We start from the raw sequence: 15,755 nt of genomic DNA on the forward strand, positions 1-15,755 counted from the left end.
ATGGCGGAGTGCGCTTTCTCTTAAACAGCCAGCCTTATGTTTTGTCTTGGTTTAATATTTGGTACATAGAGTTTCATGACCGCCAGCTCTATGAGCGATGATCCAACTTGAGAGCTGGAAAAGTCGATTTCATTGAGAGTGGCACCGAGGTTCGATTTATTGGTACATTCGAATATCTTTTAGTACGATCTGAGACAGACAATATTTCCTGGTGGAAGATGTCATTTTGATTTTACCGGATCACATATGGTCCCCAGGTATAGAATATTCATAAAGAGAATAAAAGCACAAGGTTGGGTGGGGATTATTAGCCAGTTGGTGAAATCGAGAGACATGATACGCGCAAGAAGGACCGATACATAAAATATCTGACAAGATTGTGCTACAATTGAATGACAACAACTCTTTATGAGCTTCTGCATAGCTGGCTATTGATATAATATATATATATATATATATTATGGCCAAGTAAGTCTAGATGTAGAGGCTACCAATTGAATATATTGTATTATTTAGGACACATCATTTTGCCCTGAAGGATTAAAGAGAGACACCGGACCCCGGACAGACAGTCAGGATTAATTAGTCTGGTTAGATAGAAATGTCGTACCCGTAGGATTTCTGAAATAAGATGAGATAAAAACCCAATAAGAAATAAAGACTAGAATTGGATTGGACTCTTTTCTGTGTTATTTGTGTGAATGATTTATTTGATTTTCTTTGATTTTGGCAGTCTTGCTGTTATATTTGTTTTTTGAACCACATTAGATTCGGGATTTTCTTTGATACAACCCGCTTATTCCCACCATTTGACACCCTAAACTTTGTTTGTGGTCAGACAGAATAAAAGGTTGTGAATTACGAGTGCCAATAGGAAACATGAAACGATTATGAAATTATAGATAAGGACCCAAATGGTGTGTTGTGTTCAATAGATAAGGATAATCAACCACAACCACAGATATATCTGCTTGCATGTATATTTTCAATATATTATACTCGTTTACTAAGCATTGTGTGTACAGTTTAGATACACATATTATTACTTAGTGCTACCATGTGTACCATTACTTTTGTGGTACCCAGATCTTGGGATCCAATGACGTGGAATAGTTTATTTTAGGGGCCTTGATTAAATAAAGAAACGCCAAAAATTTTTTTTATTCTTTAGTATATTGTAGAATACTATGGTTAGTGTATACATGTGAACATATCCAAAAAGACAATCACTCTGATATCATTCATTAACAGCAGTCAATAAACATAACGAATAAGTGAAGAAACAAGGGTACTGGTTAGAGCAACAGATGATTTTAAATAATGGGATCTTGACCAAAGGGTAACTGCAATAAATTAATACAAAAAAGAAAAGGAATAGGATCCCAGTCCTAATGATTAGGAAATAAAGCTGCTGGCCATTGTTGAATTCCTCTTATTGTCATTAACCAAATTGATTTCAACCCACTTAAATACATTCTTATACGCACATGTATACACATGCCTATAGACATACTGTACGTTTATATATTTATATAATATGCAGTGTGCAATATGCTGTACAAGATACCAAAAGAATAGACAAATAAATCATACCACCCTATTACACACAGAGACACTAATTCTCTCTATATTTCTCTCTTTCACTATTTGGCTTTTCTCTCTTAGAGACAGTGTGTGTGTGTATATTTTTTTTTGTCCTAAAGAGGGTATCGGGAAAGACCGGAAGCATCTATTGGCACATAATAGAATATTCCTCGTCTTCCCGCATCTCAAATATTCTCTTATTATTTACAAGGAGGTTGCTAATGGAGAATTATTAGGTAAGGATACCCTGCACTCAAGGGCAAGCGTCTTTATATATAACCTAGTCTGGCTTTGTAAACCAAAATTTGATCAAATCCACCAACGAGATGCTTTGATCGTGCATGGTTCCATAGGTTTGTTATCTTGGCTTATCGGCGGACAACATATTCAATCTGATTGGCGGATTAAAAAATAAAAATAACAAAAAGTAAGTTATCTATAAGTACATCCTTTTATAGTACTGATGGAGATAAGAATTCCTCAATTACCATTGGATGGGACCGGAATAAAGAACGGTCTCTTGATATCCTGTTTTCTTGATTCTTCTGCACATATTTCAAACACCGAATTGTCTATATGAGGGTCCAAGTTTTCCTCAATTCATGTCTCTCTTTCTTTTCTTTTTTACACTTTATTATTTTCATACTTTTTTTTTAACAATTATTTTCAAATGTTCAACTTCCCTAAAAAGCCAATCGAGCAGTCCCAAGAAGAATTCAGTACGATTTTCGACCATCTCATCCGATCTACAAAGGATAAGCCACGGCGTGGAAGTGACCAATATAATACATATGGCCTTCCTTCTCCAAAGCCCTCGCCTTACTCCTCGCCAATGCCCTCACCCTCACCCTCATCTCAAGCAACCCATTACTTTGCCTCGTCTGCACCTTCATCAACCCTGCCATGTACTCGCAAAACATGCCTCACCAGACGCTCTACCTCTCTTGCATCCTCTCAAGCAACCACATGGTCTCGCCCTTCACCAGCTGCCTCATTTCTAGCCTCGTTCAGCAACCCTCCAAAGATCACCCAAGAGGAAGAAGGCGATGAGATGGATGATTATGTATTCGACAAGATAATTGGATACGGAGGATTCTCGACTGTTCGCAAAGGCTACCGTATTTCGGACGGCCAGAAAGTGGCAGTCAAGATCATCAAGAAATCGGCAGACGATGACGACCAGATTCGCACTGAACGCGAAATTAACATCTGGAAGTCTCTAGAACACCCAAACATCGTCAAGGTTCAGAATGTACTCGAGACAGATTATGCAACATATATTGTCGCCGACTATTGTGCCAATGGCCACCTACTTGACTTTGTCCACTCCAAAACCAAACTGTCTGAACCAGAAGCCAAAAAGATTTTCGTGCCTCTAGTGAGAGCGATTGCCTACCTCCACAATCAAGCCAAGGTGTGCCACAAAGATATTAAGCTTGAAAATGTGCTCCTCGACGAATGCAACACTGTCAAGTTGTGTGACTTTGGACTGGCCATGGCACAGCAGCCATCAATGAAAAGTGACTCTGAAGTTGCGGGTGGCTCACTTGCCTATGCATCACCGGAACAGATCCGGTCCGGTACTGCGCTCGGATGTCCAAAAACTGATATCTGGTCTTTGGGTATTGTCTTGTACGCCCTTGTTTCTGGACAATTGCCTTTTACAGATTCATATGCTGGCCGTCTTCAGGAGAAGATCGTGTCTGGCCAATTGGAACCACTACCTAACTCTCTTAATCTCTCCCCCGAATTCCACTCTCTCCTCAATGGCTGTCTTTCCATGAACCCTCTTGAGAGATTCAGCGCTGATCAGATCCTTTCATCTTCTTGGTGCACTTGAGCTCTTCCTTTTCTTTCCTGAACTTGATTTTTTTTTTCAGCTTTTTAATTTTTTTTTTCATACAAAAAAAAATATGAAGGCCTACATCACTCCACTTGTAGATATACCTGGTTCCAAGTAAAACCAACTCCAACACATTTATACATATAGCACATCCCAAAATCTACATATATACATATGTATATACATATTCATCATTATTCTTTATTCTTTATTTTCTCTTTGTATTTTCTATCTACAACTATGTGATAAAACTTATATATATATATGTTCCAAGGCTCCAGTGATTTTTATATTTCTTTAATAAATATATTAAAAAATCAAATTTAAATAATAATAAGATCAATCTATCCAATCAATTCTGTTTGCTTGCTCTTTTCTTTGCTGTTGTATATATATATATGTGCTCACGTGTATACCATTTTAAGCACAATTGAAGCACACTCTTTCCAAAATGTAAAGACAAACCTTTCTTGTACTGCATTGGTGTAACCTATTACGCCAAGGCACAAAATTTAAAATATATATATATATATATAGATAAACAGCTTGACATATCACAATTGATATTTGTTCTTTATTTTGCACATGTCATAAAATATATAATAATGAAATCACAACAGCAAGAAATAAAAACATTAGATACATAAAAAACCACCTTTACAAATAACTGGTGGTCATTAAAGCTAGATTACTCTATATCATCAAACTCCAAATTATATCAATATTACAAGAATGGGAAACAAAAGAAGTCTTGATTCTTCTTTTTTTTTGGTGACTTTGAAATTAAGAAAGAAACAAAATGCATTATATGATTTCATTATCCAAAAAAAAATGAGACTAAGACTAAGACTATCCTGAAGCGGACCCGTATTTAATCATTTAAACAAAAAATTTAATCCTAAAAACCAAAGCTCAAAATGGCTGAATGACAAAGTGGCTGCAAAGCTAATACAAGACTTGTTTAAGAAATATTTGGTCTGTTTGTAGACAATGTCGCGTTCCACATCAGCATATATATATATAAAAGAGAGTGCTCTTGTACAGGTTTCAAGGTGTCACGACAGAGCGATGAGAACCAAAACCAAAAAGAGCTATAATATTCTCGGTGAAATGTTTCCATTTGGTGTTGTGAGAATTTCCGTGTGACATTTAAGAACTATATGACTCTATCCTTATAGATAGATAAGCATATAAATAGAGCCAGTGGTAGCATAATTGACGATGATACAACGAGTAAGTCTTGTAACTTTCATTGGTCCACTACTTTAACCTATTATTCAAATACAATAATGGGTGTCCTAGACAGAAATGAAATATTGCAGACCAATTATATTGTGGTACAAAATTCGCCTATTGAGCAATATGAAGGATCTCCACAAGCACACACACGCATATACATATATATAGGAAAGATCGGATATATTATCACTATTAGTTTCTTTCTTTGAGTATCTCTCTCACTCTATTTTCCAGAGTTGAATATAATTGAGCGGCTTTGGAAGAAGAAAAGTATGATAGTCTGGGTTCAAATGGGTTTACGGTCTGCTTACTGATGAGATCCCAAGATTTTGCAAATATTTTAGTGTCAAGGTAGCGTTTGTTAAACTCTACTAGCCACTCTACTAGCTACTCACTATTTTAAAATCATCGCACGGCAGCAAGTAGAAAGAATGAGAACAAACAGACGTAAGGTACAAAACTGATTACATAAATCTGCATGAAAATAAATCACAGTGACATGCAATTGGAGCGTTGAATGTTCTGCGAAACTCAGTAATATGCTTGTATGTTTTCAATATTTGTGTGTGTGTGGGTGTGTGTGTGCTTAATGTGTTTCTGTAATGTCTTTCAGAATCAGATATCAAACGGATATTCTGCCACTGCTCAAAAAAGGTTTGATACTATTGGTTGCTTCCGTAATTTTCTTTTGGTATCAAACCCCCTCCAGTAGAGAAGAGAGAAATATAGAGACAGTGACAAAAAAAATTCAGTCCTAAGCCTTTATTCATACTCATTCACTCACTCTCTTGAACTTTACCCATCTCCTCATCTCTAGTCAGCTCCTCTTACTTGTAATAATAATAAAACAGCTTATATCACCCTTTTTTGCTTTGGTTTCTTTTATGAATGACCAAAAGTCTTCAAAAAGAATTGTGTTCGTATATCAGAAAAGCTTCACTCCAAGGATGCTTGCACGTTCATACCAAAGATTCTCGAACATCTCTTTTCTTCTTCTTCTTTTTTCTCTCGGCTATTAGAAAGTGTCTATTGTAATACTGATAAAAGTCATATAAAAGAAAAACACAAAAAGAAGAAGGGAGAGAAAAAGTGAGGTGAGGGGAAGTGAATACTTCTTTTTTATTTATTTTTGGTGCAAGTACTCGAGTTATCAGTCCCCCCCCCCCCTGACCGCTCATCCATCAGTCTCTTCTGCAGCTCTCAACAAGTGCACAAAACTTAGCACACACAGCAGTATATATTATTCATAAAAATGAGATAAAGTTTAGAGTTAATATTAGGAGCAAATATCCACATGGATCAGAGCACCAAAGAAGTATACATACTTTTTTTTTTAAAAAAAAAAGAAAGACTCGTAGGATTCTTTAATGAGACAAGAATACACAGCAGTAAAATGTATTTATGTATTTTTATATAATATGCATGTGTATTTGCTAAGCACAGATTCAGATCGGCAAAGAGAGGATGTGTGCATGTGTATATAGTTACAGTGACTATAACGGAGATTTTGGCTGAACTGATCACCAGGGGGAGGTAGAACATGCTCTCTTGTGGGGTAAATGAGCAAACAAACGTTTTGTAGGACGGAGTTTGAGACCAAGCCTGATATGAGGGATCTGACTAGGCTTAAACAGTCAATGAGTGAAATGGATAGGATTGATCAATATCATTTAACAAGACAAACAAGCACAGCCTCATAATCAGAAGTAGGTTGAATAATGAATAACACAAATTTGAATTTTAGGTAATATACGTATATTATTGGCTCACTCTACCCAAGAAAAAATTTACCTACATTATATTCACCAGTCTTCTTGACGAAAAACACAGACACACAATGAGTTTGTAGATTATACTACAGAGCTCAATAAATAATCGCTGTATATTACAGGCGCAACAACAACAACAACAAAAGAATATGCCAATACTCAGAAAATCTTATCAAGACTCCTACCTTTAATAAAATATATGTATATATATATATTCTGCTTTATGGATATGAGAGTGTTTATCATGTCACTACTTCTTTAGCGGAATACAAATTCATGTCATTATCCAATTTAACTCATTGGGTATATATATATTATCATAAAACCTTTTGAGAAAATCACCTGTGTGTGTGTGTGTGTGTGTGTGTGGGTTACCAATATTTTAGAATGTGTTTTCTATTAAAACACATTTTCATATCTTATTTTGCTGATAAGAGCCATATACCAGTATATAGCACATTTCTTTTAAGCATAATGAAAACAATAGGTTCTTTGTAGGTTCTTTGTACTTCTTTAAAGAGACATACTCTTTATGATCCTTTTGGTTTTATGAACAAAATAGTAATTGTTCCTGTAGTGAAAAATGAGAACAAGTAATACAGTAATTTATTATTATATACACACACACACATATATATAGACTACATAAGCATGTGCATTTTCGACCAAATATAATTCAATTCTTTTTATCCTTAAAAAAAAAGAAAAAAAAAAGAAAGGCACGGATTTAATCTCAGATAGCTGTAGAGCTTCATTAGGGCTTATTCGATTGTTATTGTTATTGTTATTCACTTTATTCTTTTCTTGGGGGGGAAGAGAGTGTGGTTCTTGTCAGAAATCAATGGACAGTCTTTATTCGTACACACTCGATGACCTATATGATCTCTTGGGTCATCATTGCATCGTCACACTAAAGGATTCGCGTCATAGCTCACGGGAAGGATTTCTCCATTCAGTCGATCCCACATCAGGCAATGTTATTCTCCAGAAGGATCAACATTCAGTAGTGGTCATGGGGCATTACATTGCCACTCTTGATAGTAAGTCCAAGGCTTATTTAAAACACACACACACACACATACACACAAACAAATATAAAAAAGAAAGAAAGGAACATACAAGTATACATGTATATATATAACTATGTACACACACACACATATATATATATATATGTATATTATATATATATAATTAAACAGTTGATCGAGAGTCGAAGATTCCTCTTGAGTCTATGGAAATGCCTAGTGTAGAGGCATCTTGGTTAGAAGATCGCCGAGCAAAGATGATCAAATACCTCGAAAAAGTAAGACAATAACAATAGCATTAGAAATAAGAATAGCAGTAAGTGATATATATATATGAATTTATTTATTTATTATGATTGGCTTGACAGCACCATATTCCATTTAGTGAGGTTGCAGATGATTCTGCAATTCACGTCTTGGGTTGTGCACGTGTAGAGACACCCTACACGGCCACCAGCGTGTTCTGTGACAATGCCTTGATACGAAAGCGCGTCCGTGATTTGGTCATGGGGCTACCGTGTTGAGCAACAGGAGGAAAATATAATAAGAATAAGAATAATAATAGTAACAATAATAAGGGTGAAGCAAGAGAAAACCACAACCACTATCGATTATAAGGCATTCCAATAAAACTACAAGCTGTTTTACAGCCAAGCAATAAAAGAAAGAAACAAAGAAAGTTATATCTAATCTATTTCACCTACGCACGCAATGTATATATAATTATATATGTATATATATATAAATGAAAGAATGAATGAATGGATGATCGAATGAATGAATGGATTTATGTATGTATGTATGTATGTATGTATGTATATATGTAGGCTTGTATGTATGTCTGTATGTGTATATGTGTATATAGATGTAGATATGCGTGTGTCGATGTGGTTGTATAGATATGACTGTAGGTGTGTATATACTGCTGGATGGAACTTCTAAAGACTACATCTATTTATCCAAGCTGGCCATTCGATGAAGCATTACTAATAGATTCGCAGCATCTTCATCGTCTGATGAAAGGGATGGTCGCGGTGATGTATTACGCTTGGCCGATAAAGGGGACCGAATACAGGTCGGCGTGGGCGCGTGTGCAAAAGAGGCCGTAGACCGAACAAATGGCTTGGATTTTGGATGGGATGGGTAGTAGCGATGAGGAACCATTACTGGCCGCCGACGGGACTTGAGAAGACTTGATAGCAGACTGGACTCCAAGGTAACCAAATCGTAGTGCTCGTAACCATGTTGGTGCTTGAATCTAGCCAAGGCAAGACGGGTCTTTAAGCGATGAATGATCTGTTGGATTCCTGGAACGTTGTTTGGTTGGAGAGCCGGACGCGTCTCTGAGCAGACAATGTTGGGTGGAAGGGGCATTATTTCTGTGTCGTTTGTGGTAATTGTACTTGAGGAGAAAGAAGAGGAAGAAGAAGAAGAAGTAAAAATAAAAAAGGCGTCTCCAGCTATCTATCTATCTCTGTCTCTCTTTTTTTTTAGCCCTTCTATCGGTTGGTCTGTCCCCTAACGAGGGTCGCATGACTTTTTGGCCTGTTCTTGTCTGTTGGCCAAGTGGGTGATGCAATACCCCCCCACACACAAGCCAAAAAAGATCTCTCTTTTTTTTATTATTATTTTTCACTTCTTGTTTAGGAAGATAAGTTATATTTCCAACGAGCACAGTAGCAACTAGAATCTCTCTACGCTGGCATTACAACCTCCCCCTTTACACACACCAAAATAAAAAAGTACAAACCACCAAGGCGGAGACTCAATCCCGCACAGACACCTCTCTCTCTCTTTCTCTTTCTCTCTCCCTGCCCTGATGTCGATTGGCCCTATTCTCCTTTTTTTTTATAATATTTTACTAATGCAGTAGCCACAAATTAGCCAATCAAAATCATACCATTTCACTGCGCCTGAAATAACAATCGCCTTTTTACAGCGATTTTATTTTACAGCTAAAAAACTCAATGTACACATTGACGCATCAAACTCCATAATTTACGCCTTTATCTCGATAATCACCCAAGGGCACATTAAGCAGAAATAAAGACAAAGAAAAAGGAAAAGTTAAACCATGAAACAAGTAAAGATCAAAAAAAAAAGAATTCACCTAAAAGAAACTTGGTTACCTGTGATTTTACTGTAGCTTACAAGAAAAATAAAAATAAAAACAATAATAATAAGCGAAAGATAATTGGTGAGTGTACGTGTACCAAGGACACGATTATACTAACAACTTGTTCACCCCCCTCATTTGTTTCCTCCCCTCCCCGAACCGCACCACAACCGCAGTAAGTTTCTTGCTGTCCTTTTTGTAGATTTCGTTTCAATCTCTGACTGTCTAGTATTTTTCCAATACAAACTAATAAACTCTACACACTATGCAAGCATATATATTTTCTCTTATCAAATGTTTGAACTTAAAAGGCTTTTTGTAGGTACAGTTCTTTAGATAATAAAGCAAAAAATATCCTATCAAACATCACAATATATATATATCTATATCATTGGGCCAAATTTTCTTTCTTTTTCTTTTTTTTGGGGGGGACGTGAAGGGTACTCTTTCCCTTTTTTTTTCTTTTTTTTTGTGACGCAAAAACTATTTGAAAAGGTACGAATTTGCCCATCGCGAAAAATCCAGCAAGTAAAGCTTACACTCCAACTATGTCTGAGATTGATACCATTGCCAAGCAGTTCCTTGACTTTTACTATACCACCTTTGATTCTAATCGCCAGCTTCTTGCTCCCATCTATGCAAGTAGTACTAACCAGATATAACGTGTTTTTTTTATGCTTTGCTTACACATCCCCCCTTTTTTATATACATATTTTCTTTAATAGCGTGACCATTCCATGCTCACGTTTGAGGGCAATCAAGTGGCTGGTACAGCTGCAATCATCAACAAACTTGCCGTAAGCACTTTACAAACCACCCCCACATCTTTTCTTGTCATTACTCAAAACAAGCTGCATTTTAGAATCTACCATTCCAACGAGTTCATCACAAAATCAGCACCGTCGATGCCCAACCAGGAAGCCCCATGCGTCCTACTATCATTGTCACTGTTACCGGTCTTCTCTATGTAATATATGTATATGTATTTTGTGTGTCTGTGTGTGTCTGTGTGTGTCTGTGTGTGTATATGTACATGGTTGAATCCCACAAGACTAATGATTCCTCTAGTTTGACAATGAGAGCAATCCCCAACTATTTACCCAGACTTTCCAACTGGTCCCTGAGAATGGGTCTTACTATGTGATCAATGATATCTTCCGTATTAACCTTGCCTAGGGTTGATAACTATTGTCTCTATGATGATAATAAAACAAATAAGTAAAAAAAAAAAGAGATTTGGCTATGGTTTTTCCTTTTTTTTATATAAATAGTTTCATTACCTTTTTTTAAAAATAATAATAATCTTTACTTGCTTTTGTTCTCGATCTGCTCTTGAATCAAAGTAAACTTGCGTTCGATATCCTTTACAATTCTCATCTGAGTCTCTTCGTCCGTCCAGAAATCCTGAGCACATCCTGGGCAAATTGTTTTGTCTTTGCTCCTATACAACTTTCTTATTTTTTGTTTTACCAAATCTTATAAAGAATCGTCATTTTTTTTAAAAAAAATACAGGTTAGTGACGGTGGTAAATCTATGATAGACAGAAAAATTCCGTTTGAAAAGAAGAGAAAAGAAACACACTTTCAAAAGGACTTGAAGGTAAGGCAGGAGTAGGCAGGGCAGGAATAGACAAGTGACTTTCGATAGCTAAACAAGAAGAAGAAAATAAAGTCAAATTAATTGTAGTTTAGATGAAGGCTTCCAAAAAAAATGTATAAAGCTTCTCTTATATCTTTGATGGCCAACTAAAGTGTTGCTTACATGGTAGTGTCATTTTATAATGGGCAGATAATCGTCTATAGACACCCTCGATCACGCTAAAGTTACATAAAAGTGGTACACCAAGGATAATATTAACACTCTCTTACAAAGATCCCTTTTTTTTGCTTTACTGTTTTTAACGTCTACTTACTTTACTGGGATTTTGGTTTCAATTGCAGACAAAAGAATGTCTTCCCAACCATAGGCTGGAAGTTCTTTTGGATTTTTGTCATCTAGAGGGATATCAGACGTCTGGATATTCTGTCTGATATTGTCGAAAACAGTGTAAAGCATCTGTAGATTGAGCCGCATGACCAACTGAGGATCCTGGTCCACATCCTCTAGGTCTGAGTTGAACTCTAAAGTACTACTACAGCTACTACTGCTGTTCCTACTGCTATCGACTTTTTTAGCCTGCTCCATGATCGAATAGATTTGAGCCGAGAAATTTTCTTTAATGGGTTGATCGTAATGTTTAGAAGCTTTAAGATAAGTCCTGTTATTGATTCCTTTGATAGCAGGGCTAATGTCCCCGGATTTTCCACTTGGAATAATGTAGGGTACAGGTCCCCTAAAATACAAATAATATTATGCACACATATACAAGCACATGTATGTATATATTAGCCACAAAATCTTTTTTTTTTTTAAAAAAATAAAATAAAAAATAAAATAAAATAAAATAAAATAATTATAATATTTTTCTTTCACTACAAAAAATAAATAAATAATAACTTGCAATCTTGAATTCATCATTCTTTTATTGGGCCATCGGATCTTTGGTTGGATCTTTGAAGAATACAAGACTTTGATGCGTTGTTTTGTCAAATCGCTTCTGTAAAGCAATTGATTTGCTAATCGGTTGTAATCATGAAAATCGATCAATTCCTCTTTACAAATTGCGGGTCGTTTAGAGTCCGAGTCCTTAAGTTTTACTGCGCCTGGCATTATGCTGTAAATGTAAAAATATTTTTTTGTGTATGTATGTATGTATGTGTGAGAGAGTATGTGTCTATGTGTCTATGGGCTTGTGTGCTTGTGTTTTTGTTTATGTCTGTGTGTGGATCAATGTGAATTACAAGATCTTTAACTTTTGTACTTTAACATATTTAAACAGTCACATAGACATTTTGTCTAAAGAAGCCTTTATATACATATATTTATATAGGTTTGTTTTAACCTTAAATTAAAATGTGTTCCACCAACTAATTGAAGTCTTGTAGGAAATTTCAACCAAATACAAACAAATAAATTAGGCGAAATAATAACAATAATAATAACAATAATAATTGTATAATAGTAAAGTATACTGGAGAATGACCACAGAATCAAGTAAAATAAAGAAATAAATGAAGACAAGTTAAAGCTTATTTTCAATATATATATATAAAAGATAGAGATTTCGATCATAGAGTTTGATTCGATTATAGATTCAAATACATACAAGACATATTCTTGTTATTTTCTTTTCTTTTTCTTAGCAGTTATTAAGCAAAAAATCACCTTCACTCAATGATTCCTATATGACAATATGTACAAGAGTTTCTTTTTTTTTATCAATCTCTTCGATGATTCAGTGAAAAAATCGAGCAAAATTTTGGTAGTATTTTAAAGAAAATTGATGTTTTTGAAATGCCAAAACCATAGTATCTTTTGAGCACTTGCGCCTAAACAAAACAAAGCAAAACAAAAACACGCAGACATGCGTACATACAAAGCAACTATATCAATAAATCAGCTGTAATAACCAGAATATATCAAAATCATACCTTCCTCCATGCAATTCAGTTCAATATGAGAACATACCTCATTACGATGTCCATACCTTGCTTACTCAATATACACCACGTCTCTCAACTTATCTTTAATAGCAATAATATATCAATTGTCTGTACATATTTGGCGAGTATTATTGCGCATATGTGTATGCAATGAAAAAAGGAAAGCACCAATCATTCATTGATATTCTAAGTACAAAAAGGCTTGTAGATGTTGGTTATTGTTTTATAAATACTCCCAAATTGAACTTCTTGTGTACAGTTTGTGTAAATACAATGAACGCATTACTTGTGTATTTAATCCACACGACGCCTTTTCTTTCTTTCTTTCAAACACACGTTTCCTCATTCCTTCTCATCTCGCATCTCGCATCTTTAATTTATTCTCTCTCTCTCTCATTCCAATGCAAATCCTTTACAATCTCCATGCAGATTAGCAAAATTCAGTTATAATTTTCACGACATTGGCATTCTCAAGAATCATTTTGAATTTTTCTTAGACTTTCTAGACAAAAAAAAAGAACTTATACAATCAAACACAGCAATCAACATAATAAAAAGAGCATACATATTATATTTTATATTAATCTTCAGATTTATTCAATTAGATTAATTTCTTCTTATAAATGAGACTTCTTAATTACAACATTAACCTCTTCAATCAAGTTAAAAAAAAGTCTAAACGCGTTTTTTTTATTAAAGTTGACAATAGCTAAGAAAGACTTTATTTATTTAAAGATATACACAAAGAAACCATTCTATTTGATTTGATTTAATTTCACTTAATGTTCTTTTACATGAGTAAAAAAATAAAAAGCATGACACCAAGTTCTTTGTCCCCGCATTACGCGGCTCAATCTCCTTCAGGACGTAAACCTGACTTGGTAGCGAAGGAGTTGCTGGAATGGTGGCAAACCAACGGGAAGCACCCGTTCATCCAGCCCCACATCTCGTCACCGAGTAATGTGGGTGCGAACTCGCCAGAGAACTTACCACTAGGTGATAAGGTCCAGCTCATTCGACTACCAGTAGCTTCACCGTCAGCCGTTAAAGAGTTCAGTCAGGTTAGCAGTGAAGAGCCAGCACATCTCACCACAGGTTAGACCTCCCTCCCCCCAGCATCATGATTCCACATTGGCGATGCGATGTACACAGTAGTCCTTCCAAAAATGAAAAGAGACAATGCCTCACGACTTCTCAGAATTAACTGAGCTGGCGAGTAACAACTTTCACTTTCCGATGCTTGTAGCATGGAAGAATCTCCCTGCAACAGTCGCAAGAGACGCCTCACTATGAAACCGGGACTGTTGTTGCTCAAGGAGAAAACAAACGATGCGCGTTGGAGGGGTTCTATAAGTAACAGAAAATTTTCATCTGCGATTAAAGTTTAGGACTGCGCTTTTTGTCGGGCTTAGATATTCACGTCAGAGCAAACGTGATATGACTGTATATTCCTTTTACTGAGGTTGTGTAACTGTTCTACGACAGGATTAACAGCCACCGAGACGATTTATAGACTGTGTGAAAATATTCTGCAAACTAAAATAAAGCAAAGAAGCAAAGAAGTAAGGAAAGGTTCGGTATTGATTGGTGTAGCAACAACTCTCAAAGTGGAGTACAAGTTTCTAAAGGCGATTTGTAGGTTACTCTAAAGTGGTCTGTGCGTTTTTTGTTCAAGAGTACAAGAAAAAGCCTTTTTCTTTCCTTTTCTTTTTGCTTGTACTAAGTAAATACAAAAGGAACCCAAAATTCACTAGAAAAAAACCCACATAAATTACAAAGCAATATTAAGCAATAAGTAAAAGACAAAAAATAAAAATAAAAAGTATATATGTATATTGTCTGAATTATCACAGTATGATAGGTGGTGGAATTTTGAATTCCAGGTTGAGTTTTATTGAAATGAGGCTATACCAATAGTTGAAAGTGTCAAGATGGTTCCCAAGAGAATAAGCGATTACTATTATATGTTTGGTGATGATTGTGTAGAGCATAACGAACGTCCCGAAACCTTTGCTTTTTAAGAGGACTCAACAAAGTTCTTCTAAGGATTTGGCTATGAAAGAGTCTAACTATACCTTTAGCTTACTCAATATCAATGTCGACTCGGTAATGAAGAGAGTTAAGTAATTGACAAAGGTAATGCCGATTCTACAGCATTAAATACCTGGTATCTCATTGGGGTATATATCTAAAATTGTATTGAGGATTTTGCTTACAAAAAAGTAAAGCAGTTACTTTAGCAGAATATATTATTCTCAAAGAAACAAAAAGATCATTTTGTTATTAATATTTCTCTATTTATTATTAGATAGTAAGATATAGCTTTCTCTCTAAGCATCTTTCTTTTGTTTCGCATTTAATATATTGGTGTTTTAATACTAAAAGAAGATGGCAGAGGTTTGAATTTGAATATTAAAATTATTCCTAAAAATTCTTAACTTGACTTGCACTGTATGCAAAAAAAAGCCTACCTCCTGCCGGTTTCTAGCTGTTGGTATAACAAATAAAAGCATCATAATAAACATTTCTCTTTTCATGGAACTGGCTCAGTACACACACATATATATACGCAAACAACCAAAATATCTGGACTTTGTTTGGCGTAGATTTTGCTATGTCTAACGCTATTTCTG

General features: G+C 35.4%; 6 protein-coding genes across 6 annotated transcripts; 4 read left to right on the top strand and 2 right to left on the bottom strand.

Annotated features, from left to right (window-relative positions):
- Positions 1-2,644: 2,644 nt before the first annotated feature.
- On the top strand, positions 2,645-3,415 carry PHYBLDRAFT_3552 (hypothetical protein; the record flags this gene model as incomplete). The annotated part of the gene is made up of 1 exon (XM_018440055.1): positions 2,645-3,415. A coding segment is annotated over one exon (771 nt), but the record flags the coding sequence as incomplete, so codon positions are not given.
- Positions 3,416-7,248: 3,833 nt separating this feature from the next.
- Positions 7,249-8,119, top strand: PHYBLDRAFT_182311 (hypothetical protein). The gene is made up of 3 exons (XM_018438602.1): positions 7,249-7,475; positions 7,638-7,741; positions 7,832-8,119. The coding sequence occupies exons 1-3, from the start codon at positions 7,277-7,279 to the stop codon at positions 7,985-7,987; spliced, it is 459 nt and encodes a 152-aa protein (XP_018288840.1). The 5' UTR covers positions 7,249-7,276; the 3' UTR covers positions 7,988-8,119.
- A 295-nt stretch (positions 8,120-8,414) lies between these two features.
- PHYBLDRAFT_148024 (hypothetical protein) lies at positions 8,415-8,837 on the bottom strand (the record flags this gene model as incomplete). The annotated part of the gene is made up of 1 exon (XM_018431994.1): positions 8,415-8,837. One exon carries the CDS (start codon positions 8,835-8,837, stop codon positions 8,415-8,417), a length of 423 nt encoding a protein of 140 aa, XP_018288841.1.
- Positions 8,838-10,127: 1,290 nt separating this feature from the next.
- PHYBLDRAFT_177879 (hypothetical protein) lies at positions 10,128-10,903 on the top strand (the record flags this gene model as incomplete). Its single annotated transcript, XM_018437930.1, has 4 exons — positions 10,128-10,217; positions 10,305-10,376; positions 10,442-10,546; positions 10,648-10,903. The coding sequence occupies 4 exons, from the start codon at positions 10,128-10,130 to the stop codon at positions 10,753-10,755; spliced, it is 375 nt and encodes a 124-aa protein (XP_018288842.1). The 3' UTR covers positions 10,756-10,903.
- Positions 10,885-12,289, bottom strand: PHYBLDRAFT_148026 (hypothetical protein; the record flags this gene model as incomplete). The annotated part of the gene is made up of 5 exons (XM_018431995.1): positions 10,885-10,994; positions 11,162-11,227; positions 11,342-11,397; positions 11,493-11,912; positions 12,144-12,289. 5 exons carry the CDS (start codon positions 12,287-12,289, stop codon positions 10,885-10,887), a joined length of 798 nt encoding a protein of 265 aa, XP_018288843.1.
- A 1,648-nt stretch (positions 12,290-13,937) lies between these two features.
- Positions 13,938-15,525, top strand: PHYBLDRAFT_170889 (hypothetical protein; the record flags this gene model as incomplete). The annotated part of the gene is made up of 5 exons (XM_018436444.1): positions 13,938-14,217; positions 14,608-14,684; positions 15,109-15,228; positions 15,431-15,433; positions 15,508-15,525. The coding sequence occupies 5 exons, from the start codon at positions 13,938-13,940 to the stop codon at positions 15,523-15,525; spliced, it is 498 nt and encodes a 165-aa protein (XP_018288844.1).
- Between the last annotated feature and the right edge of the window lie 230 nt (positions 15,526-15,755).

This window comes from Phycomyces blakesleeanus, assembly GCF_001638985.1.
Source record: "Phycomyces blakesleeanus NRRL 1555(-) unplaced genomic scaffold PHYBLscaffold_17, whole genome shotgun sequence".
In the NCBI taxonomy this organism is placed as follows: Eukaryota; Fungi; Mucoromycota; class Mucoromycetes; order Mucorales; family Phycomycetaceae; genus Phycomyces; species Phycomyces blakesleeanus.

Bases quoted from the DNA above. Each gene is read 5' to 3' on its own strand.
- PHYBLDRAFT_182311 (XM_018438602.1), top strand. From the start codon at position 7,277: ATGGACAGTCTTTATTCGTACACACTCGATGACCTATATGATCTCTTG. The intron at 7,476-7,637 runs GTAAGTCCAAGG...ATAATTAAACAG, and splicing joins TTACATTGCCACTCTTGATA to TTGATCGAGAGTCGAAGATT. The intron at 7,742-7,831 runs GTAAGACAATAA...TTGGCTTGACAG, and splicing joins TGATCAAATACCTCGAAAAA to CACCATATTCCATTTAGTGA.